The sequence below is a fragment of the Lepidochelys kempii genome, chromosome 10 (genome assembly GCF_965140265.1).
Source record: "Lepidochelys kempii isolate rLepKem1 chromosome 10, rLepKem1.hap2, whole genome shotgun sequence".
NCBI classification, from domain to species: Eukaryota; Metazoa; Chordata; order Testudines; family Cheloniidae; genus Lepidochelys; species Lepidochelys kempii.
This window is the reverse complement of record NC_133265.1, coordinates 3,105,367-3,131,330: the sequence shown is the minus strand read 5'-3', so window position 1 is coordinate 3,131,330 and position 25,964 is coordinate 3,105,367. Positions and strand designations below refer to the sequence as shown.

General features: G+C 40.4%; 1 protein-coding gene across 4 annotated transcripts in view; it reads right to left on the bottom strand.

The window, feature by feature from the left end:
• The window catches only part of ARHGAP17 (Rho GTPase activating protein 17), a 68,619-nt gene extending 43,489 nt beyond the window's left edge, over positions 1-25,130 (bottom strand). For 2 of the 4 annotated variants that reach the window (XM_073361654.1, XM_073361655.1), the window contains exon 1: positions 24,931-25,130. In XM_073361654.1, the coding sequence (XP_073217755.1) occupies positions 24,931-24,983 (53 nt within the window). In that variant the 5' untranslated portion in view covers positions 24,984-25,130. The remainder of the gene's footprint in view (positions 1-24,930) is intronic. The other 2 variants (XM_073361653.1, XM_073361656.1) reach the window with 1 other exon arrangement.
• Between the last annotated feature and the right edge of the window lie 834 nt (positions 25,131-25,964).

The following is a 25,964-nucleotide window of genomic DNA, read 5'->3' as shown; positions in this document are numbered from 1 at the left end:
AATTACCCAAATCTCAATTACCTGTGTTCCCAGTAAAAAGGAAGAATTTACACTAAATTTTAAAAGGCTGGTTTAGAAAGCCAAAGAAACCTGAACATAATTGTTTGTCAAGTATTTTTGAACATCCATAAGAAATATACCAGTTTCACCAGGAATATCACAAGCAGATGCAGAATTCCTGTAAATATATGATGGTACATAAAACATCTTGAAAGGCAATAAGGATTAACTATCACTGTTCTAATGTTAAACCTGGGAAATAGTCTCCCCAACTTCTTAGGACAGAAGAACCCAATGCACAGCTACAGACTAGGGACCGAATGGCTAGGCAGCAGTTCTGCGGAAAAGGACCTAGGGGTGACAGTGGACGAGAAGCTGGATATGAGTCAGCAGTGTACCCTTGTTGCCAAGAAGGCCAATGGCATTTTGGGATGTATAAGTAGGGGCATAGCCAGCAGATCGAGGGACGTGATCGTCCCCCTCTATTCGACATTGGTGAGGCCTCATCTGGAGTACTGTGTCCAGTTTGGGGCCCCACACTACAAGAAGGATGTGGATAAATTGGAGAGAGTCCAGTGAAGGGCAACAAAAATGATTAGGGGTCTGGAACACATGACTTATGAGGAGAGGCTGAGGGAACTGGGATTGTTTAGTCTGCAGAAGAGAAGAATGAGGGGGGATTTGATAGCTGATTTCAACTACCTGAGAGGTGGTTCCAGAGAGGATGGTTCTAGACTATTCTCAGTGGTAGAAGAGGACAGGACAAGGAGTAATGGTCTCAAGTTGCAGTGGGGGAGGTTTAGGTTGGATATTAGGAAAAACTTTTTCACTAGGAGGGTGGTGAAACACTGGAATGCGTTACCTAGGGAGGTGGTGGAATCTCCTTCCTTAGAAGTTTTTAAGGCCAGGCTTGACAAAGCCCTGGCTGGGATGATTTAATTGGGGATTGGTCCTGCTTTGAGCAAGGGGTTGGACTAGATGACCTCCTGAGGTCCCTTCCAACCCTGATATTCTATGATTCTATGACTTGTTCAAAACCAGCCAAAAATACTATGGTGAAATCATCATCTCCTTCTGAATACTACAGAACTTTAATATTTCAAGTCACACAGTATGACATGCAGTCTCAATTGGCATGTTAACATTTAGGCAGTCATTTATAAAGACAGTAATTAAATTGGATGTTTAAGGTGGAATATATAATTCCAGATTATAAAGAGACATTAGGAAATTATATATTTTGGTCCACAGTTAGGACAATTACCCACTTCTGTGCCAAGACCACTAACCATGTAAGAACGCAAGAATTTCTTAATGGTTATTTTAAAACTTTTTAGGTTAGTCATCCCACCATGTTTGTTTATTTTTTTACTGCATGTTCCAGTACCACTCCCCTAGTTACATGGGTTATGTAATCATATCCACTGTATTCATCTTTCCTCCTTTCTGGAAGCGCTCTTCAGCCCAATAAACCTTTGGGACATAATATACAAACATATGCTGCTCCTCTCTTGTCTCAGTAGGCAGTGGGGAAAGTAGCAGCTCACAGCTACACTTTCACTTTAAAACCATCCTTTGTCTTCTACTTTCAGTGAGCAGTTCTGCTTCATGTACCATGGCCAGGGTCACTTATACTTTCCGAACAGTAGATCAGGAGCAAGAATTCGGGAGCTAGGAATTTTCGTCTTTGATGCAGAAAAACTGATTAGCCAAATCTGGAGAACTGAAGGAGAGATTAAGGGTATATCTATATACCTTAGAAAACCCATAGGAGGAAGTCTCAGAGCATGGGGTCAAGTGGCTCAGGCTCATGCTACAGGACTAAAAATAACAATGTAGACGTTCCCACTCTGGCTGGAGCACTGCTCTGACACTCTGGGAAAGGGGTAAGCCCAGGCAGCAATGCCTACACTGCCAGTTGTAGCCCTGCAGTGTGACCTCAAGTCAGTTGACCAAGGCTCAGACTCGCTGTTGTAGAGTCTCTCTCTGTGCTTTGTTTTTTTTTTTTCAGTGTAGACATATCCTAAGCCTCAGTTTGGCAACACTTTAGAGAGGCCACTGGCTTCAGAGAAAGTCACAAGTTCTGTCCAACCAGCACAGTAAGGATTCTGTGATCATGGATGAGCTAAAAAGTAGGTCAAGAGTTACAAAACAAGAAGCTTAACGCCTTTTAAAAGCTGGTAAGGAAGCAACAAGAGCAATCCTAAAACAAAAAGTGCTGTAAAAAAAACTTGGACACTCAGTAGAGGCAACTCCCATCTTTTCATGTATTATTTATAAATATACCTGCTACTGTATTTTCCACTCCATGCATCTGATGAAGAGGGTTCTAGCCCATGAAAGCTTATGCCCAAATAAATTTGTTAGTCTCTAAGGTGCCACAAGGACTCCTAGCTGTTTTTACTAGAAAAAAAGTAACTCAGTGCAAATGTAAAACTGGTTCCAAATCTTTATTCACACTGTATATGGGACCTTAACTGCTGGTATAATAGATGCCTATGGGAATAGTTTGCTTCATGATGAAATGACAAGTCTGAGCTCCTAAACTCTGACAAGATTATAGCAGGGGCAAAGTTATCCATGAAAACATGACACAAGACTATTAAGTTTTTCCTGCCATTTAATTTTCCTTAACTAAATGAAACCTAGTTGTTTGCTACCCAAGAGAAGCCAGATGGGTAGCTTTTGGCAAGCTAACATTTCAGAGCACCTTCACATAGGGCTGTGTTGCCAGTACATCCTGCTCATTTTCTATAGTACAATAGGCAGGATTTGCTGCCAGGAAAAATGGAAAATTAGCAGCTCTGTTCAAAAACAAAGACAAAGTATTCAGAATTAAAGAAGTTAGTTTCCCATAAGAGTCTTGTTTTTCTAAAGCTAACTGGAAATTCTCCATAAAATGTAACTTGACAGACATTTGACATTTATTGATTAATATTTTTTCACCCAATCTACACTGTACTAAGATCCAAAGCATCTTGGTGACTAGACTTTAGCTCTTTCCTATCACTTCAACTATATATGCTAGTCTGAAGCTCCAGGTCTTAATTTAAAAGTCTTAACATGTCTGATAAGAGAAAAATGCCCAAAGGGGAAAAACATGATGTTGTGGAACACCACCAAAGCAAATGGTCCCCAACTCAGTTTCAGATTTCTGGCTGACCTTAGTGGAAATAAAACTAAATAATGTGATATTTTCTAAAAAGTAGTGCCAAAGTTCAGGAAGACTTGGCTACTTTAGGTACCGTTAACTGTGCAGTTAATTAAACAGAAATAGCTATAACTTCTCTCTCTAGACAGATAGAACACATTATGGTAAATTTGTATTAAAAGTTTGCATAAAGAAAACAGTTAAACTTTCATTGGCCTTTTTTAACCACTGGAGATAATATGGGGGAGTAGACGAACTCCAGGATCATCATGGATGTGACAAAATATTATTTGTTTTTTCCCTCTTTCCTTTTATCCATTCAGCTCTCAATTGCTTTTTAAAAATTGGTAAGTTATCCTAGTTATTCTCAACACAACTTAAAAGTTTTATTACTGAAGTGATAACCCACACTTCCCTTACTGTTTTATCTCCTATTAGTGTGAGCTGGAAGAATATATTGTTAGCATTCACAAGTTCTGTACTTATCTACTTCTATAAACAAACAGTTTGGGGCTTTTGAACTTGTGGTTTGCTTGCGGACCTGATAACACCAAAAACATATGCTGTCCAAGCAGCAAGAAAACTTAGCTTTTCCTTAAGGGCCCAATCCTGGTTCCACTAACATTATGGGAATCTGCCTATTGACTTTAATGAGAGTGAGTACGTAAGTGCTATGAAGTTGTTGGATAGGGAGAGGAAGAAGAGTAGCAGCAAGTTTTATGAAGTGCATTTGTTGCTTTTAATTTCGTATTCTTTTAAGAAACAGGACTTTTATATAAAAAGCGTTAAGTCTTTAGGGGTAGTAGAAAAATATTTTCTACAATTTGTTCCTGCCTTTGGAATTATATAACAATGGTCATTCTTCAGAGCCATTTTAATGTAGGGAAATTATTTTCTCCTTTTGGCAATCTGTGCCAGCATTCAGCTTTCTGGACACAGCAAGATCTGTTGCAGGAGTTTGATTTTACTGGCATAGCCTTTTGAACACAAGCCGAAACAAAACACTGTTTCTCTCACCATTTAAACCAAATCCACCTTCTTACTCAACTACTCTGCTCTCTGTAGTCTCATCTGCTTTGGTGTCAAAAGTAGTTTTTACTATTTTACTCCTGTTCCACTGATGTCCGTGCAGCTCAGAGACTCAGCTTTGTCATGCAATTCTGTTCTGACTGCAGAATTATACACAATGCAAGAGTCAGCAAGATACCAGTTTCGCTTTCAGGACACCTCCCTGAGTCTGCAGGGCTTACAGTCAGAGAAAGCCTTTTTCTCGTTTTCACATTGACTGAGCAGATTTGATCTGGAAGTGACTGACAAGTAAACATGGAACTTCAATGCCCCCTCCTCTCCACTTATAATTTCCGGACTAGAAACACAAAGTATAGAAATCTGGGAGTATGCACACATGGACAGTCAGTACTTGAGAGGATAAGTAGGAAATAGTTTCTTATGGCAAATGCTGTTGCTCATATGATCTTCCCAACTTCTCATTTTGTCTCATTCAGCCTTATTATCAAGTGCATTTAGTGAGAAATTGCTGAGAAGGCCCTTTCTCAACTTTAGCTTATTTTATTTGTGAAGACAGCTTCACTTGCTCTTCTGCCCAACAGGGAACAAGCTGCGTGTTTAATGCCTGAGAGGCGCAAAGGAAGCCCAGCAAATTATTCAAAAATTAGCTCTTTGTATGACACCTGTTGCTTTACATAGAGTTGATTTCAATCTTCCTTGACTGGGAGAGAGGACATAGAATATGGATGACTTGTGGAGAATGCTGGCAGGAATGGCAAAGGGGAAGATCTCCCAAATCTCTGCACAGATTTCTCATAGCATACTTCAGTTTAGACTGTTCTGCATTCTAGGTTTTGTACATGATACATTATGAACAAGATTAATATTTAATCCCGATCTGAGGAGAAGTGTGCAATTACACACTACATTTAGAAAGCTAAAAACACATGTACTAGGTACATTTGACACTCAACACAAAACTGCTAAGTTATTTGAAAATTTTTATTTTATTTGAGACATGGTAGAAAGAAATATTTTCTCATCAGAAATCAAGACATGAATCTATGCTCCCACTTAACCAGAACAGCATAGACTCTAAAACTTACATGAAGTGCAGAATAGCATAGCACAAAAAGTCCTAGACCAAGTCATATAGTGTGATAATTTCTTTTTGATTTCAGAGCGGTAGCCGTGTTAGTCTGTATCAGCAAAAAGAACTGAGGACGACTTGTGGCACCTTGGAGACTAATGAATTTATTTGGGCATAAGCTTCCCCGGGCTAAACCCACTTCATCAGATGCATGTAAGGTGCCGTAAGTATTCCTTGATTCTTTTTGGTACATCTTAATGCTTTTTGCCCATTACTGAAAAATGGATACTAAGCTATAAGGATGCTTTTCCCCAACCATATTCCTTTTCACTTGGCATCCTGACTTCCCTACATGCAGTGTGCTTCATGTCTATGGAAAGTTAGACAAGCCAACTTCTTTGAAATTTCTTTTCAAAAAGTAGTTTCCCCTGAAAATTACTCAATATTTAAGAAACTACAGCATATGCTCTGACTAGGCTTAGGGACATGCAAACACCATCTTTTTTCAAAACATATGCTGCTTCAAAGTTATTTTGACATTTTCAAACAACACAATTCTAGCATGGGATTTCCCATACATCCTTATCTACACACACACACACACCCCTCTTGATGAGAGCACTTGAACTTTTCAAAAGTGGAATGAAATGTTTTCTTCTTTCATAATTATACATGGAAAAAGCTAAGGTGGCCTCCTCATTAAGGTTATATTTCAATTCAGCTTCCAATAGGTTTTGGCGAAGTTCTAATATTCAATTTTCGCAGGTTTAATTTTCAAGTCAAATAGGAGGCAGCACTATTACTTCCACAGAGTACGGAAGGAATAGCCCAACAAGGGATGTTAGGAATCTAATCCTTCTGGTCAATTCACATTCTCCAACTCAGGAGACAATTTGGGGGCCAGATTACATTAGACTGTAAACTCTGCAGGGAAGGGACAACATCCTCCTGTGAGACAACACCAAACTCAATGAAGCCCTAATTCTGAGGTGGCGTTACCACAATACAAACGACCAATAACAGTGTGCGCACAGTAGGAGGTAACATTTCCAGAGTGCATTTCTCTTCTACTTTTTCTTTTAAAAAAAGCTTACAAGAATTCAGAAGAGATTAGGTACTATTTTCCAAATATTTTAGCAATGATTAGGGATTGGGGTGTTCTGAAATCCCAGCACAGCCATTTATTTTCAGTGTTTTCATAGTCAGGTCGATAGCAAGTTAATATCCATACAATTTGGTTCTTTGTCCATGCCCAGACAGCATCAGCCATACCACTAAAACCAAGCCATCCATGATTATATGTACACAAAACACCACCATGTATTTAACAATCAAATACAAGGTGGTGGTGTTCCACAGAGCAGAGCAGGCAAGCGTTTCCAACTATCACTTTATTTATTTATTTTTAATGTGGGCGGATGGTAAGGTGCCAATCCTGTGCTCGATACCTACCACAGCAACCCTCCTATTCCGAGGGTAGGCAAGCCATTACTGGCAGATGCCAATGATGCAGCCCAAGAGGTGGGGTTAGTTCTTAGGCCCTGACAATCCAGCTCCATCTTGAATGGCCTGCCCCATTTTAAACAAACTAGTTTCCTACTGTAAATGAATTTTAGATAGTTTACTGCACAAACTATAAATAAGTCATTTCCATCTCCACCTCTTTATTGAGGGTTTTGCATTCATCACCAGATGAAAGCATTAACTCAAACTTTAGACATTAGTAACAATAAATACTGTAATTCTGGAACAGATACTGCATGAATTCACCTCAACAACTCTTCCTGGGTTAAGAACCAGTTAGGATGACAGCTTGCAGTTCACAGCATTCAGGTCAAAGGAGTTTGCTCTGGAACAGCAGCTTTTCTGGTTCCAGAACGGGTTTAATACCCAACCCCTCAGGAAAGTTGATTTAATTATCTGATGGGTGCCATTTTTAAGAGCACAAGATGTTTCACTTATCAAGAACTACAGTTTTAGAAGCTTATGAAGAAACAAAAGCTTGCTGATATAGTCACAAACAATAGTTAAGAACTTCAATTCTCATCTTCTCTCTCTTGCTCCATTGAGCTCTTCCAGTGAACTCTGCTCAAAGGTATGGCCAGTTTTCCAGTTTTAAGTTAAATCTGTTTATTCAGTTTAGTTTTAAACAACCGTTACATACTAAGCCAGATATAATTCCCACCACACAACTTTGACAGGATGAAGTTATTCTAATCAAAGGCATCCCAACAAGTTCCACAAATAATCATCCTGGAAGGAAAGTGGATTGTTTCCTCACAGGCAGAGGGAAACCCAAGGCAGACTGTTCATATTAGCAGATCTGGAATGCCGTAGTAAACTAAATAGATCCAAGTCCTCTCCCAAGTGAGTCGAGACTTCGCTATTAAGGAACAACTGCAGTTCAGGCCAAATCCTACTTCAGAGTCTTTGTAAGGCACAAGTTACTGTAATGAGGTCCTGTACTAGAACTTCACAACCCTCTTTGCAAAATACATGCTGATAGACATTTAAATACTTAACTATGGGCAGTTTAGTTTAAAATAACCTTTAAGCCACTTTGTATGCTCAGGTATCAATGGAGCAGGATAAGCATCTAGACAGTGGCTGATTTTACATGCCACATGTATTACAAATTCTGTACTCAATGTTGACAGATACAGACTGAACACCAATATCAAACTTTGTTGCTTTAATGATGAGTTAAACGCAAACCTTTTATACATCGCACAACTTCAGGTCTATGAATGCAGAATAAGTTCCTTGTTAGAGGAAATTACCACACGGACATTTCAAAGAGAAATTGTGTTTTTTGCCTTGAGCCTGAATTGGATTTCAATTTCAGATATGAACAAAAAAAATCAGAAGCAATTAGTAACTCTAAGCTTCTACTGCATTTTCTGCATATTATACTGACTTAGAAACTTGTCCACTGTCAAGTTGTATATTTATGGCAGCTATACTGTACTTCATTATACAATTAAATAACTTGCTGGAATGTTTTAGCTAGTAGGGCTTTAGTGACCCATTTTCCTGTATTTGTTACGTCTCCCCAATAAACAAAGTTAGAAGTTTATTTTAAATGAGTGTAAGAGCCCCAAAATAAGTACTTCCACTGACTATAAGAAGTGCACTCCCATCGTTCATAGTTAGGAATGCAAAAAGAAAGTTCTGTTCACTGAAGATATTAAGTGCTGTGAGGGGGAAAAAAATGTCAAACATTTAACTCTGGTAAAGATGGAGTCCAGCATCTATTTTTTTAAGCAGTGCAACTGAACACAAGAGTGACATTAAGTCAGTAATTAATGTTCTTAGATAACAGAATGAGTCAGAAGTTCCCTACATGTGAGGCTGGCAAGCTTTTAGTTCTGGAAAAGAGCCAATTCCCTTGCTAAATCACCTGGTGACCTGGGAGTTCCCTTGTGTTGTCACAAAAGAAAACAGGCCCCCTTAGATTTCTAAACTTTTTTTCCTGCCCTTGTCACCAAGAAATAGGTAGACAGCGTACAATTTAACGTAGTTTAAAGCTCCATAATCTGTGTAACTGCAATTGCCGTACTGCTACATATTGGAAGAACACCTTAGCTTGTTATATATCATGAGATGTTGAAAACAGTAAGATGTTTAGTATATACAGCCATTAAAAACATATGTTTAAAATACCACTGTCTCATTGCTTAGTTTTAGATGCAGGCACACAATATTAATAGCATGTGCTTGCGATAAAACAGGACAACCATGGAAGTAGAATTCACAAAGCATGTTGAGCTAATTAAAAGCATTTAGACTTTTTTTTTTTGCATTGGCAAGACTGAAGTCTTGCATCTCAGTCACATGATCTTCCCAGAATTGAGAGAGAGAGAGATTTTAAGCAGAAAATGCACATCTGGCCACAGATATAGATGGTTTACATAACTTTAAAATGTCCCTCCCTAAAAAAAAGGCATGACATTTACAGATTCAAACATTCAAGTTTACAGATTCAAACATGACAGTAATTACTATAGAGGAGAAACACAGCAAACATGATACCAAATAAGCCCATTTATAACCTTCGATAGTAGAGGTAGACATTCTGATATGGCATCCAAATGGCACTGCAGTAGCATTTAATATCTGAACCTAGATGTTTGGTGCTCTAGAACAACATCAGGGCTAAAAACAGATGCAAGTTCTATGCAGGCAAGGCCATGGAGAAAGAAGGCAGCAGTTTGTAAGGAGAGGCAGAACTGTGGATAACAAAAATTGAGCAAAGCAAATTAAACAAGGAAAAAGGGACAGAAAGAGGCAGGAGTGAGAAAGTGGGGAAAAACCAGAAGTGACGCAGCAACAGTCAAGGCGTGACAGTAGGGAAAATGGGGGCTCACGTATTATAGAACCAGAGAGCGCAAGCCATACTTATAGGCTGGGACACATTATCCGGGGAAGCAGTGACTCTGGAAAAAAGGTTTGGGGGGTCATAGTGGATAATCAACTGAACGTGAGCTCCCAATGTGATGCTATGGCCAAAAGAGCTACTGCAATCCTGGAGTGCATAAACAGCAACCTTGAGTAAGCATAGAGCTTAGTTTACCCTCTTCATTTGGTACTGGTGCGACTGCTGCTGGAATACTGTGTCCGGTTCTGGCGTCCACAATTCAAAAAGAATGTTGATAAATTGGAGAGGGTTCAGAGAAGAGCCATGAGAATGAGTAGAAAAAACAACAGTGAAAGACTTGAGGACCTCAATCGGTTTAGCTTAGCAAAGGGATGGTTAAGGGCTCAATGACAGTCTATAAGTATTTACATGGAGAACAAATATTTAATAATGGGCTCTTCCCTCTAACAGAGAAAGGTATAATATGATCCAAACAGCTGGAAAGCTTGAAGCTAGACAAATTCGGACTGGAAACAAGGTGTATATTTTCAGCAGTGAATAATTAACCATTGGAATAGTTTACCCAGGGTTGTGGTGGATTCTCCAACACTCATTTTTAAATCAAGCTTGGATGTTTTTCTAAAAGATCTGCTTTAGGAATAGGTCATACTACAACAGTTCCTTCTGGTCTTGAAATCACTGATGCCAATGAAAAACATTGGGAATTGAGGGTTTAGTTAAAAGCTCAATCTTTACACATTCAGGTCTCACACCGGTTTCCTGAGAGAGACACACCTGTGTAAGAATTAAAAATTGGGCACAAAAGTTTTCCTAATAACTGTTAAACAGGTCCCCACCTGGGCTGGACTCTCCTCTCCAATAACTAACCTTCATCTGAGATTGCTCATCTGAGTACTGTGTTTTGCGTCACTGGACACTCAAGTCTGTTTTTAGGTTACTTAGCTACCATGTATACAGAAACCATGTTAATGTGTAGAACATGCAGAGTAATGCTATTACCATCCTGGCATGTGTCATGCACAGTATGTTTTTGCTATTCAAGCATGAATCTGGAAATTAACTCTTTATTACTAAGCATCTGAGAATGAATTATGGAGCTCTGAGTAAAAGTCTAATTCAGGGTTACTAGCCTCATACTATAGCTTTTGTTTTGACATTTTAGCATGTTTAGAAGTTGGCTGTTACAGTGCACTAGCATTGCATTAGATTTAAAAATACATCAGACTTCTGTTCCACAGTGTTCTTTTCACATAAGGACACTGCATTAAGACCACTGGTTCTGTATGCCAGGTCAGTTTCTGGCTAGACTTAAACCAGCTTGTTAGAAATGTGATCCAGTAACAGTGCCTCATTAATTTTTGCTTTTAACAGAAATGAGAAAGAAGCTTCTTCCATGGTCTCAGGTTTACATATTACTGTTTTCTCTTCATCTGAAGCTACATGAATACTTTAGAACAATTTAAATAGGGGGAAAAAAACTTAGAATTATTCCACCGCTACAGGATCTTTTGAGGTATTAATTTATCAAGCTTCAAAATATTTGCTTGGATTATAATCCAAGCAGAGGTATGAAGCTATACTACTTCAACCCAGGTGTTTCCGACTTTAAGTGCAGCAACAGATATTGTAGATGGAGATATGTAAGAGTAATGAGGTGGTCTGGATCCATCCAAGGAATTTATACTTTCCAATATAATGGGTCAATTTTACAAAATAAGACCTGAACCATTAGCCGCGTGAATTTTACATGCTCAGATCTTGCTGAAGAGGTCATCTGCAGACAGACACACAAACCACATGTTTGATCAAGGGAAATACACGAAAACAATGATTGCCCTTCATATCATACATGTTTGAAGTGTTAGTGGTCTGGTACCATCTAAAACCAAGTTTGATTTTTTTTGTACATTTTACAAGTATGTTAAGGTGGTTTACAAACCACATGTGCTGTTTCCAGTTTGTACCCATCCTTGTCACTTCGCAGTGTAATTAACTTAAGAAGAAAACAATTTATGCAAAGGGGAAAAGCCTCCACCTCACTTAAGCGGAGAAGTTGTGGCCTCACCCAGCTGGGTTATTTAAAAAGGGCTACATTTCCCGTGGGACTGTGAAACAGCAAGGTGCACTGTGACGTGCTTTTTTAGGGAAAGGAATGTTTCACAAGTTTGAAAAGGTAACGTAAGCCTTAAAAACAAATACTTAATGGTTATTTTACCCAAGTCATTAGTGAAAATAATTCACCCTATAAAACAGTGCCTCAAACAGACATTTGAAAATCTCCGTGGTCTGTCTTGTGCTGCACTAAGTGGTGGTTTACACATGGTAATGCTAGTAAACATCAAGTGGGACCTTGCTTCCAGAAGTCTTGGTAACTACAGAAATGAAAAACAAACAATCCACTATCAAGCACGCCTTAAGACAATGAGCCAGATGCAGAGAGGAATGATTTATTGAAACCAGTTAGTAAGCCATCCCAACAAGTTTTGGACAACTTCATTATAATCCAGTAGAGTAGATTTACTGTGGCTCACTGTATTAATTTGTATAAGACTAGAGTAACTCCTAGAGGCCTCAGAGATCAAGACTCCGTTATGTGCCATATAGCTATAGTTACATAGTACTTAAGAGAATGTGGCCCCAATTCCCAAATGGGGTATCTAGATTCTACTGCAATATGAAAGACAGTGAGTCACTGATTTTAACCAATAATGAAACCTTGCTTCCAGAAGTTACATACAACTTTAAAGTGTCCTACAAACAAAGTCTTTATTACAGGTCACTGTGCACAGGCAAGTTATGAAACATGTACCATAAACAGGCTTAATTTATTAAAAGGTCAAATAGCCTATTACCACAAAAACACCCTTGTTCTGGAGCATGATCCGTATGTCCACTCCATCAGCAGTACACCTAAAAACAGTTCAAGTATCTAACAAAGACAGTTGGCTTTAGACAATCCCAAGCGAACTGTATTACTCTATTATGTAGAAATAGCTTGTTAGAACTTTCTTTCTGAATAGCTATTTTAGCAGATTAAAATCATTCCTATTTTAAGAGTCTGCGAGTATGAGCTGGTATTAAAAATTTCTAGCTCTGAAACCACAGAATTCTTCCGTAGACCTGGCACTGTCTAAAAGTGGACTGAGGTCAGCTTAATGCTGCCACTCGGGTGTGGATTTTTCACACCTTGACCAACAGTGAAATTGACCTAATCTTCTAGTGTAGACCAGGCTTTATAAAATAGATTGAAGTTACCCTAGAACCTTCAAAAACTAGAGCGGTAGCTAAATGACTGTTGGCTGAAAGGCTTTGGCCAGTCAGGCACTCTGATATGAAGTCCTTGTAACATTAACAAATGAAGGCTTATATCCTTCATGCCAAAATTTAGCCTTTTCAGCATCTTTTAAAAAAGCATTAATACAAGAATTGCACCTGCTTCTCAAATTGCAAATGTTCGTATTTATTAATACATTTATAAAGCACCTCCAAAAGCACTCAGGGTGCTGAACAAGCATAAAGGCAAACTTAAAATTACAAAGCGGGTAAACAGAACAATAATTTTGTTCAGTAGTTATTGAAAGACAACAATCCTGAGCAGGCAATGTTTCTCTTATCCTTAAGTCCTGGATCTTAGCTCATTTGTCTGCTGTCCCAGAGAACTAAATACCTTGCACAGTGTCTACCCAATAATGGATTGTCAGTTGTAGAAAGTCTGCAAAACAACTATTTATCACCATCACTTTTTGACTTGCACATTTTTAACATTCCACTCCAAGAGGCAGAAAAAATTGAGGCAAATTGAATCCTTTTCAGCTGAAATTCCCCATAGCATCTTATTCATTGTTACTTCAAGGCAAGGAATTTCTAAATTGTAGAAGATGAAGTATGTTAGATAAGCAGAAGGTCATACCGCAAGAAGTAGATCCAAACTGAAATCACATAATGGATACACATTTTCCTAACATGAATAATTTAGTGTTTCTATTGCTTACAAATGCATTTTAACAGCACAACATGTATTATATTGCTTCAGTGTACTCAAATGGTCCTGAAAATAGGTGTATTCAGTATTGTTGTAGCCCTGTTGATTCCAGGATATTACAGGGACAAAGTAGGAGAGGCATTAACTGGCATTTCACCTTGAAGGGTCCCTTGAAATGTGTTAACTACTTATGCTAAACGCTCTGTTCCACCTTGTATGAAGGTGTACATTTCCTGAAGAGCTCTGTGTCAGCTTGAAAGCTGCTCTCTCACCAACAGAAGTCGGTCCAATAAAAGATATTACTTCACTCCTCCCGCCCCCTATACTTGCCTCTGGAAATTAGTTTTGCAGATACGAAGGAACTTATTCCACTTTGATTTGGTGTTGAGAGGACAGACTGGAAGGATAATCTGATATCAGGTATTCATGAGCTGTTCTTGAGGCACCTTAGAGACTAACACATTTATTCGAGCATAAGCTTTCGTGAGCTACAAAGCTCACTTCATTGATAAAGTGAGCTGTAGCTCACGAAAGCTTATGCTCAAATAAATGTGTTCGTCTCTAAGGTGCCACTAGTCCTCCTTTTCTTTTCATGAATACAGACTAACACGGCTGCTACTCTGAAACATGAGCTGTTCTGTTTACTCACACAAGTAGCAGATTCAGAATTCCTACACAGATACACATCTTAAGAGCCTGACTAATATCCTTCAAACTAGCACAGTTAGCCTTAGTATGAAACTTTAGTTATGTCTACACTGCACTTTTGTCAGGTGTGGACAGCACTTTGTCAGTGGGAGATGCTCTCCCGCCTAGAGCTACCGCCCCTCAGTGGGCGATTTTATTTAGTTGGCAGGAGAGCTCTCTCCAGAGAGCAGAGCAGCTACACTGCATGCCTTACAGTGGCAAGGCTTTAGCAGCACAGCGGTGTCACTGTAGGCTATGCCTACATTGCATAGCTTAAGTACAACATACAGCAATAATGCTTGCTGTTCCTTGGACATTGACTGTTCAGTAACAGTGCTCCGCATTGCCATGTAGAGAAAACATTGTTAATTCCCTTTGCTACTAGCAGAAGAGCGATTTAGAGGCAATGAACATCTGATGTCACTTAATAGGCATTTGTCAATTTAGTGATTCATGTTACCATTAAACAGAACTTGCATAGATCTAAAGTTTGGCAATCATATGAATGGACTCAAGAGTGTCCGTTAAGGAAAATGAGATCTTCAGGATTTCAGTCAGCTCCCCCCAACCATCTTTTACACAACGGAGGTCTAACTTCATTTTCATTCACTGAGCAGCACCTGAGCTCCATTTGGAGACACCACGGGGTGGAGTTGGGGCAGGCACAAGCACCCATCAGTGCCGGGGGAAGTTGGCGCCTCTGACTGCTATTATAAATTTGCTGCCCCTGCAAATTTGTTGGCCTAGGAGATAATATGCTGCTGCATAGTCTTAGAGTTTTCAAAATACAGTGTAAAATACCAGTGGAAGATTAATGCTCTTATCTGCCTCCCTCAAAGTACATAATTCTGAATAAATAAAAGCAGTATTAAGGGGAATAGTAAGTGTAGATGTGCATGTTAAAAACTACGAGTGACTGGTAGCCTGAGTATCCAGTTTCTGCATAATAGTTAAGTACTGGAAATTAACTAACTGTATATATCACTATAGATGAAAAACTGGTTTAGTCAGGAGTTACTTACAGGTACTTTGCAACAAGCAATATTTAAGAGTAACACTAAATGCCAATTTAGATCAATAAAATGACAACATATTCTTCATTCCACCTTGTATCTTGACTGTCAAATGGCTTGGAGAACTACTAACTATTGCTTAGCATAATCATTTTTATCCAGGATGTGAGCTTTTAAAAGATACATTAGAACACTTCTGTTGAGTCAGACTGATGTCATGTGTACAGGATATTGAAACACTTCACTTGTAGAGGAGAGCTTGCACTAAGAGGAGGACTAAGGGGGATGTGGCTGCAGTAACTGTTGTCCCATCTCCAATAAGGCAGGTGTTTAGGTGGTTTGTGGTGAAATCGGGAAGGAAAGTTATTCAGATTTGCAATCTGTATTCTAAGAGACCAAGACCATTATTTAATAGATAACATCCCTGCCAATGCCAAGAAACACATGCACCTGTCAACCTAAAGTTTAAGATTTACATCTGATAAGATCATTTTCCAGGAAAACTGGTCTGATCCTGGCACCTCCCAGTTTGAATTACTTCTTGGTAAATGCATCCTAAAAACACCAAGAGAATTACTGGGAACAGCAGTGATACAGATAGGTCTCTGGAATCAGGAAAGAAACCAGTGATGAGTAACATTCATTAGACATGAAGTCTAATAGTCTTAATAACTGCCAACCTGTTTCTCAAACTAAACAGCACATCCTTGAAAAACACCCTTATGAAATCATTTTTCAGATGACTGTAGGTCAAGTGCACATTTGTATTTATATCACTTGAAAAAACCTTCATATTGACATTACTTTCAGAATATAATTTGAGATAATTACAACTACCCCAAACCTCATTTTTTCTTTAGGCACTACCATACTTCAGACCCTGGTTATAGGGTCTACTGGTCTTGGACACAAAAAATTAGTATTTCAACACTGAAGCAAGAGAACCCTTACAGTTACTTCTGACTGCACGTTAGGTTCTACTTGGCAGAATCAATGTCTGATCACAAGGAGTCAAGGATAAAGAAACAAAGAACAGTCTTAGTCACTATTTCATTGTCTCTTGAAACTCATGAGAGAGAATATAGCAGAGTATTTGGCGTTTACAGAATTTTAAGCATTTTACTTAAAATTAAATCATGATTGTCTATTCGGCTAAATAGAAGTGAAATAAGAGCATACATTTGTCATTGTAGGACATGCAGAATATAGAAACCACTTATCTCAAAGGCTGAGGCCAATCTAGTATCCAAAACAAGGTAAATGCCTGGCTTTCTGTTATCCTGGCAATAACTTAATATGCCAGTTCCAAAACAGAAAATCTCAGTTTCACGTACGATACCACCAATTAAAAGCTATACACTATTTTATGAGATTATGTGTAACAAAATAAATCAAACCATACACATCTAAAAGCCCTGCAAATATCTGAATTGGCAAAAATGAGACTATCAAGATAAGGACTTCTGTAAATTATTAATTCTAAAGGAAGTTGAAAAATTCTACCTATATAATTATATACTACCAGCTGTGACTGGCAGATACAGTACGCAGCTAACCACATGAAAAAACACAGATCCAATTCCCATCTAAGCTATGGTCAAAATGCCAACCTAAGCAAAATGTCTCTTGGAAACAGCTTCCTGGAGTTGAAGCTTCAGATTAAAGAGAAAGCATTAACTTTAGTTGATTATCATAACTTGATAAAGTCCTCAATTTTACTACTTCTTGCACATCTTGTATTGCCATTTCACCGTTAACTGCAGCAACACTGAGACCACCACCACACAACAGTGCTCTGGTAAATGAAGCCAATTAAAATCAATAAGATATAAATCAGTCTAGATGATGTGGTATTAAATTTGTTAGTCTCCAAGGTGCCACAAGTACTCCTGTTCTTTTTTTGGCATTAAATTGTAATTCAGTTTCTTTGGAGGATTATTTTAATCAACTACAATAAGAAACAAAATTGGTGGGTATCATGTAAAAACAAGGTGTTAAGGCATTAGCCAGGAGTATTCCCATCTACAATTCCTGACTTAAATCCTCAGAGCAAAAAACACAAATTCCTCGGTGTTTTAGCATGCCAAATCTCAATGCATTCCAGGCCATGGACACTAGACTACATTTTCAGTTTATTACTAGAAAGATTAGCACAGGGAGAAAAACTGTAGCCAGCTGGCTCAGACTGATGTTCAATTTTTATAACATGGAATCCAAGTCAGAGACTGAAAAGCTAAAGCTATTACACATTCAACATTCTAGTAAAACTATAGAGTTTTTAAAATATGGGAAATTTCTCATGATGCACAGTTAGCCTGTGAAACTCATTGCCACTATAGGAAGACCAAGAGCTGAGTAGGATTCAAAAACAGGATGGGTATTGATATGGTAACAAGAACATCTGGAGTAATTTTTGAAGAAGTGTTACATCTCTTCCAAGCATAAAACATCCTCCTCTGAAGAAGGCTAAGATGATGCTTCCTATAATAGCAGGTTATTTTAATTGTCTAGTAAGGAGTTACTTGCAACTTCATCTGAAGTAGCTGGTACTGTCCACTAACAGATAATGAAATTAGAGGGTAGACCACTGATGCCATCCAGTATGGCAATTTCTAAGTCTCTTTCCTGACCAGCATATTAACACAATTTTTACTACCACCTTCTCACTTAGAGCAGTTCCCTATCTTTGCCCTTTTCCTCAGTTACTTTAAAATGCAGCAACTTGATATTTTGTTTTACAAACTAACTATGGCTCTTCAAGTTCTGTCCATCTCATGCAGTGTGACTTGTTTCCAGGGCTGCATTACTTGCAGTGAGCCACCAGAAGCACTCCACAAGAGTTAAGTAGTTGTTCGAATACCAAAATGAAGTGGGGTACCTAACACCATTCTCCAGTGAAGTCTGAAGGATAATTACTGCAGAACATCTAAAACCAGGCAAATTAATGATTTTGGTATTCTGCTCCACTTAACTCTCCCCTCAATAATTTTCTCTCAATTCCTTCAGGGCTTTTGTAATTCCATATCCCTCTTTCAATATATTTACAGGCATACTTCCTAGGTGTCACTTCTCTACTCTAACACAGCCTTTCCTAGTTACTGCGTTCATTGCTCCAGTAAGTTGCTGCTTCTCCTGTGCTCTTGTTTTATCCATCCTATGTGTTTGACCCAAGAAGCAGAAACTAATCTCTCTTGGAAAAACAACAAGGAATCCCTGTGGCACTTTAGAGACTAACAAATTTATTTACTTCACCAGATGGTGGGTTCTAGCCCACAAAAGCTTATGCCCAAATAAATTGGTTAGTCTCTAAGGTGCCACAAGGACTCCTCGTCATTTTTGCTGATACAGACTAACAGGACTACCACTCTGAAACTAATCGCCCTTGACTTCTGTCAAGGTTCCTCCCCCACTCTGAACTCTAGGGTACAGATGTGGGGACCTGCATGAAAAACCTCCTAAGCTTATCTCTACCAGCTTAGGTCAAAACTTCCCCAAGGTACAAAATATTCCACCCGTTGTCCTTGGACTGGCCGCTACCACCACCAAACTAATACTGGTTACTGGGGAAGAGCTGTTTGGACGCGTCCTTCCCCCCAAAATACTTCCCAAAACCTTGCACCCCACTTCCTGGATAAGGTTTAGTAAAAAAGCCTCACCAATTTGCCTAGGTGACTACAGACCCAGACCCTTGGATCTTAAGAACAATGAACAATCCTCCCAACACTTGCACCCCCCCTTTCCTGGGTAATGTTGGATAAAAAGCCTCACCAATTTGCATAGGTGACCACAGACCCAAACCCTTGGATCTGAGAACAATGAAAAAGCATTCAGTTTTTTACAAGAAGACTTTTAATAAAAAATAGAATAGAAATAAAGAAATCCCCCCTGTAAAATCAGGATGGTAGATATCTTACAGGGTAATTAGATTCCAAAACATAGAGAACCCCTCTAGGCAAAACCTTAAGTTACAAAAAAGATAGACAGACAGAAATAGTTATTCTATTCAGCACAATTCTTTTCTCAGCCATTTAAAGAAATCATAATCTAACACATACCTAGCTAGATTACTTACTAAAAGTTCTAAGGCTCCATTCCTGGTCTATCCCTGGCAGAAACCAGCATACAGACAGACACAGACCCTTTGTTTCTCTCCCTCCTCCCAGCTTTTGAAAGTATCTTGTCTCCTCATTGGTCATTTTGGTCAGGTGCCAGCGAGGTTACCTTTAGCTTCTTAACCACCAGCAGGAGAGTGAATTTGTGTGGGGGGGTGGAGGGTGAGAAAACCTGGATTTGTGCTGGAAATGGCCCACCTGATGATCACTTTAGATAAGCTATTACCAGCAGGACAGTGGGGTGGGAGGAGGTATTGTTTCATATTCTCTGTGTATATATAAAGCCTGCTGCAGTTTCCACGATATGCATCTGAGGAAGTGAGCTGTAGCTCACGAAAGCTTATGCTCTAATAAATTGGTTAGTCTCTACGGTGCCACAAGTACTCCTTTTCTTTTTGCGAATACAGACTAACACGGCTGTTACTCTGAAACCTTTACAGGTGAGAGGAGCTTTCCCCTGGTCAGGAGGGATCTCAAAGGGGTTTACCCTTCCCTTTATATTTATGACAACTTCCCACTGTATACCTCGACCTAGTTAATTTTTCAAGTGACCACTCTGCTGTAGCACCAGAAGCTATTTCCTAGCACAGAGGATGCCTGCAGCTAAGTAGCACTATCAGAGCTCCAGGAGGGAGACAAAGTTAGAGGTAAGAAAACATCCATTTCTACCAGAAAGAGACATGGTAGTTTTAGGTACGGAATACATACCGCCATACTGACTGCAGGAAAGGCCTTTCATACCCCTGGAAAGGTCAACTGTGTGGATCCCTAGCTATTTTTGAAGAAAAGGCCATCTTTAGCACTAACCAGCTAAAAGTAGACATTTTTCTTACAACAGTCGATTCTGCTGAAAAATGGATGACACTCAGTTGCTATGTAAGGTAAGGGGAAGTTGTACATACAACCACCAGATGTTATTTTTGAGAGAGTGTGGGAACATCATCTGCTCAAGAGGTTGTTATTGTTGTCTATCCTTTTGTTGTCTTTTCACAGGATCACCTTAACTGTTAGGGTGTGATATAGCTGTTCCCTTTAGATGGTGGCTTGAGGAAAAACTTAACATTTTAAGTAAGTCTTTAAAACAGTGTTTCCTAAGGTGTAGTGGGGTGATGCACATAGTCAAGCCTCAATTTTTCTCATCTCATATGTTATGGTTGTGGAGATACATTTGAGTCACATTTTTCCAGGCCAAATGATGCAGTAACATCTGCCAGAGTTTGCAAGGAGCCTGAAACAATAGCTTTAAGGTGTGAATTGCTCCCTTCATTTTAAAGGGCATCCATTCAAATCCAAACAGTTTAAATATCAGCACTGTAACTTAATTCACAGCTTATCAAAGCACATAAAAAAGCAAATGTTATATTATGAAGATTTCCACAATCTACTGAGTGACCACTCATTTTGAAACCAGAAGGGGATGGGCTTGGGAGATACCACCAAACACTTCCCCCCCATCCCTTCCCAATCAAGAAGCAGCCCAGCAGGATATCTAAGATGCACCAAAAGAAAGCCAAGCCAGAGTTGCTCATAGGCGTTCTCCTGTTGGGGGGGGGGGGCGGTGTATTTCCACTTCACCATATTCTGTATCATTATTAAAAAGAAAAGGAGTACTTGTGGCACCTTAGAGACTAACCAATTTATCTGAGCATAAGCTTTCGTGAGCTACAGCTCACTTCATCGGATGCATCAATGCATCCGATGAAGTGAGCTGTAGCTCACGAAAGCTTATGCTCAGATAAATTGGTTAGTCTCTAAGGTGCCACAAGTACTCCTTTTCTTTTTGCAAATACAGACTAACACAGCTGCTACTCTGAAACCTGTATTATTGCAAACTTGTTTTAGTTTCAGACAAACTAACAGGCGTGCAAACATTTAATATCCACTGTTGAATGTCACTCCTTAAAGTACATTTAATTTAATCAGAAACTCCGATATATGACTATCACCACATGGTGGAGTTAACAGGGTATGTGTGATTGATTTCACCCCCTTCTAGGGAAATGAGCTTTTAAAGAGGTGGGCAACACTGCTTTAGAAGTCCTGAATTCACATTGCAAGCTACAGAAATCACTTCCCCTATTACTGGAAGGTGGCAACTATATAATAGCACACTGGTCTCTCATGCTGTGCTAAGTGAGGTACAAGGGTGATGTCTATTAAAGCATGTCAGACATCCTAGTAAAAAAAGTCAGTTCTTCCTTCCACCGAATATCACCACACATTCTGCAGAAATAAGCAGGTGCTTTCTTGGTGATTTTCAGTCATTCCATTTAATATGGATTTAGAAAGGAATAACCATGAGTTTTCAGTAAACAAAATTTATTTTCCCTGATCAGTGCTTTGCAACTCCCTAAACTGATAAGTCAGCAAAACGTGCATGTTTATAGTTGGCAAGCATACTGATGCTAACTAAGAACTACATTTAGTTAACCCCAAGACTGTGGCTTAGATCTAAACTAAAGCTGGAACTGTAGAGTTAACTCAGACTGTCCTCATAATCCCTGGTTAAATGATCAAGGTGCACTGTCCAAAGTGTGAAGTACTTTTTCCTTCCTTAATGTCCCCACTTCCATTTAATTCTTTATGCCATTTGAAAAATAAGTGGTTTAATTCTCTTTGGAAAGAGTCCATGCTTACAGCCCTGCACTCATGAGAAACCTACAATAGGAAAAGTCAGTATGAGTGAGCAAAAAGCTGATAAGGAAATGTACGCTTTAAATGGAAACAAGGAATTATGGTAAACAGAGTAAAAAGTTGAGAAATATCTTGATAATTCCCTTTAACTTTGGACCTCATGACATGTTAATTTTCATAGTTTTCATGCCATTTTCAACCTTTTTCCCCTATGAGAAGTTATTCTGTACATGTTTATACTTTAATGAAGCCAGTGACTCCAGTATTCCAGGCACAGACTATTAACACAGAAACAGGCCACCTGGCAGAGGAACGTGACTGATAATCATGCCTATATGGTTACCACACCCTGAGAATACCAGTAATGAAACAACTTTGATAGCTGCAGCTTCCATCGGACTCTAGCAATAAAAACATTTTTCAACTGCAGTAGTCAAAGATCACCTTCAAGGTTGAAACTTCCAGTCCTGTACACATTGCTAAATATAGCACTCTTGCCATACATTTTTTCTAAAGCGAGAAGTTGTATGTGGCATTTGTTGGGTTTAAGTAGTTCCATATATATTGCAGGTTTCAGAGTAACAGCCGTGTTAGTCTGTATTCGCAAAAAGAAAAGGAGTACTTGTGGCATCTTAGAGACTAACCAGTTTATTTGTTTATTTATTTATTTATATTACAATAGCTCCAAGAAGCCCCGTTTAAGATTAGGACCATTGTTCTACAAACTGTACATTCACTAGATATGATGATGCCTACCTCAAAAAGCTAATACCTTAAGATGAGAAGTAAGATGTGGGGCAGGGAAATGAGAATTGAAGAGGTTTGAAATATCTCCATTTTATAATCATAAAGAACCAGCTATCATGGTCTCCCCCTCAAGCCATCATTAGTTGACATTTCTTATTTGTTTCATGTAGAAGTGAATGCTGAAGAGAAAGCACACACTCTTTACAGGGTACTTAGAACTGAGACAAAAGTTGAGCCTTGTTCCAATTTTTAGTTAAAAAAGCAGAACTTAATAAATAAGGTTTCAGAGTAGCAGCCATATTAGTCTGTATTCACAAAAAGAAAAGGCGTTCTTGTGGCACCTTAGAGACTAAAATTTATTTGAGCATAAGCTTTCGTGAGCTACATAAAATAAAAAATAAATTTGTTAGTCTCTAAGGTGCCACAAGTATGCCTTTTCTTTTTAAGAAATAAGTTACTCTAAAAGATACAAATCTGTCTTAAAAGAACACTAAATCACATTTCAGTATGTACAGATGACATCAAGTTATGCTTAGGTATGTGAAACTAGGCCAAAGACCTTCCAAAAAGTCTGAGCCAATAAAACAAAACAAAACTAAATTAGTGGCATTTATGCCTAGTGAAACTTGCACTTTTGTTATTGCAGAGTGCTAACTTCTCTGCCAATTAAGACAGACCTGTATTTGTGCAGTCTGAGCTTTCTTGAAAAATAGCAAATATAATTAGAAAAATTTAAACAAAATTTACCAAAAAAATAAGGAAATGAAAGTGAAAGAGTTAAACAAAATATGAAAAAGGAAACTTACAATGCAAATAGTTTTGTAGGAACTTTGTGTAGCCCAACTTATAAATCAAAGCACTGTACTACCACATTTACAGCCAATCCAGGTGCTAAAAATACTTCCTTACATTTCTTTTTTGCATCAGTATAACGTACCTCCAATAGATTAAAGTTTTTTGCTTTACACATGTCAAATTATACTACTGAAAAACAATATACTGATAGGCCAAAACACACCTAAGAAGCAATATTTTACACAAGCTAGCTTTAAACTCGTAGCACTGCTGAGATAGCAACATTTAATCACATCAGCTAGGAAACACAGGACCCAGTGCACAGGTTTCTACTTTCTGTTTTATATTTATGTTAGCCAATCTCATATATCGCTAAAGTGATAACAACATATATGTGAAAGGAGCATAAAGTCCTCCACAATAGGATAAAGAGTAGCATAAAAATAGAATTTCACGAAGCAGCATTTCCAAAGTCACTTTCGGTATTGATATAGGAGAATAACAGCATATTCATGTGTAACAGCAGCAGATCAAGTTCTCATGGTGTCCATAAGAAATGAAGTTTCTTAAATTACTAAAGTAGCGTAACAGCCACAAAACAGTTTCTGTAGGAGAACTGCTGGAAAGAGTGAGGTCATAGTGTATTCAAGATGTTGAGGATATCGGTTTGGCCCTGTTCAGCTGTGGACCTGTCCCCTCCCATACATTTTACCAGACCAAATTCCGAGCGGTGCTACTACGGAGGACGCTGTGCCCCAGGCCGTACGGGGAGACAGCCCCCGAAGGGCTGCTTCTCTAAACCAAGTCCGTCTCACCAAACACCCTAGAGACAAAGTCTTTCTCGAAGTCAGCCATGCAGAGCCCTCCCGGCCAAGAGAGCTGACCACGGCCAAGGGCTCTCCAAGAAGTTGGGGGGCGGGGGAGAGAGTCCCTCAAGCTGGGAGCAGCCGACCTGGCAACCCAGGGCTCGGAGACCTGGCTGAATTAGAAACATGTTTTGGCCAGGTCCGTGACCCCTCACCAGCCCGCCTCCTCCGGCGCAGCGGGCAAGTCACTGCCGCAGCGGGGCGAGCGAGTGCCCAGGGCATGTCACTGGACGCTCAGGGGAGGGACGACCCCCACCGGTCCCCCAAACCTCCCTCGGAGGGGAGGGGCCAGACCCCTCCCCCACGGGGCTCCAGCCGCCCGGGCTCTCGGAGGGCAGCGAGCGAGCGAGCGTCCCCGGGGGTTTCCGGGGCTGCGGCGCATCTCCCGGGGCAGGTTCCCCCCCCGGGCTCGGGGACCGCCCCCAAGCCTGGCCCCGGGCCGGGTGAGGGGGCTCCCGGGCTCTGACCTGCCCACAGTCTGGTTGGCCAGCAGCCTCATGCGGTTGAACTGCTTCTTCATGGCGGCGGCTCCTGTCTCGGCGCCTCCCGGGGCAACGCTGCGGCCAGACCCGGCCTGCGCCCAGCGGCAGCTCGAACCGCCAGCACCGCTCGCCCACCTCACGCCCCGCCGGCCGCCCCCACCGGAAGCCGCCGCCACTTCCGGCTCCGCCTTCCCCGTGAGGGGCGAGTCACGTGGTGGTGTGTGTGTGTGGGGGGGGTCAGCATCATGTGACCCAGTCGCCTGCCTTGTGGACAACATCCGGGCCCTGAGGCAGGGAGCGGGCCAAAAGACCCGGATCGGGGTCACCGCGTGGGGCTGTTCCCCTGCGCCCTGGGACCCGGATGTTGGCACCCCGGAGGGAGCCATTTTGTTGCCCGTCGACGTGGGGCCGCAGTGTCCTGCCCAGGAGGTGGGGGCAGCCTGGGCCAGGCCTAGGCCAGCGCTCGGAGCCCTGCAGGCGGGGCCAGGTGCCGTGGCCTCAGGCCAGCCCTCAGCTCCTGAGGTGTCAGCCAAGGAGCAGGGCGAGCGGCAGAGGAGTCTGGCTTACCCCAGCCGACGGGGCGGGGGGCTGTGCGCCCCCTTCCTCTTCGGGTCACGCCGGGTTCCCTGCGCTTTGGGGCCTTGCGCTGCCCCTGCGTGGCTGTGAGTTTCCTTTCGGGCCACCCAGCCTACACACCCCTGGCGGGTATTTCAAAACGGAGGGACTGTTTTCTTAGCCACCCCTGACTCACTCCTCTTCCTGATACGATCGTTCATTATCCTTAATAATAACAAGTACCCGCCTTCGTCAAGGTAGTTTTTGCTGCTTTTTGCGGCGCTCAGCAACTCTCAATTTTCTTGTAGAGAGATGAAGAAACAATGGATGCCCCTGTAATAAGGGACTGTTGACAACCCTAAGTCGCTTTTAGCAGAGTGCGGTAATGCTAAAGAACAGGCTTCTGCGGGAAGTGAATGTGTCCTGTGCCTAGGCAGAGCCGAGTAAGATGGGACATAATTATA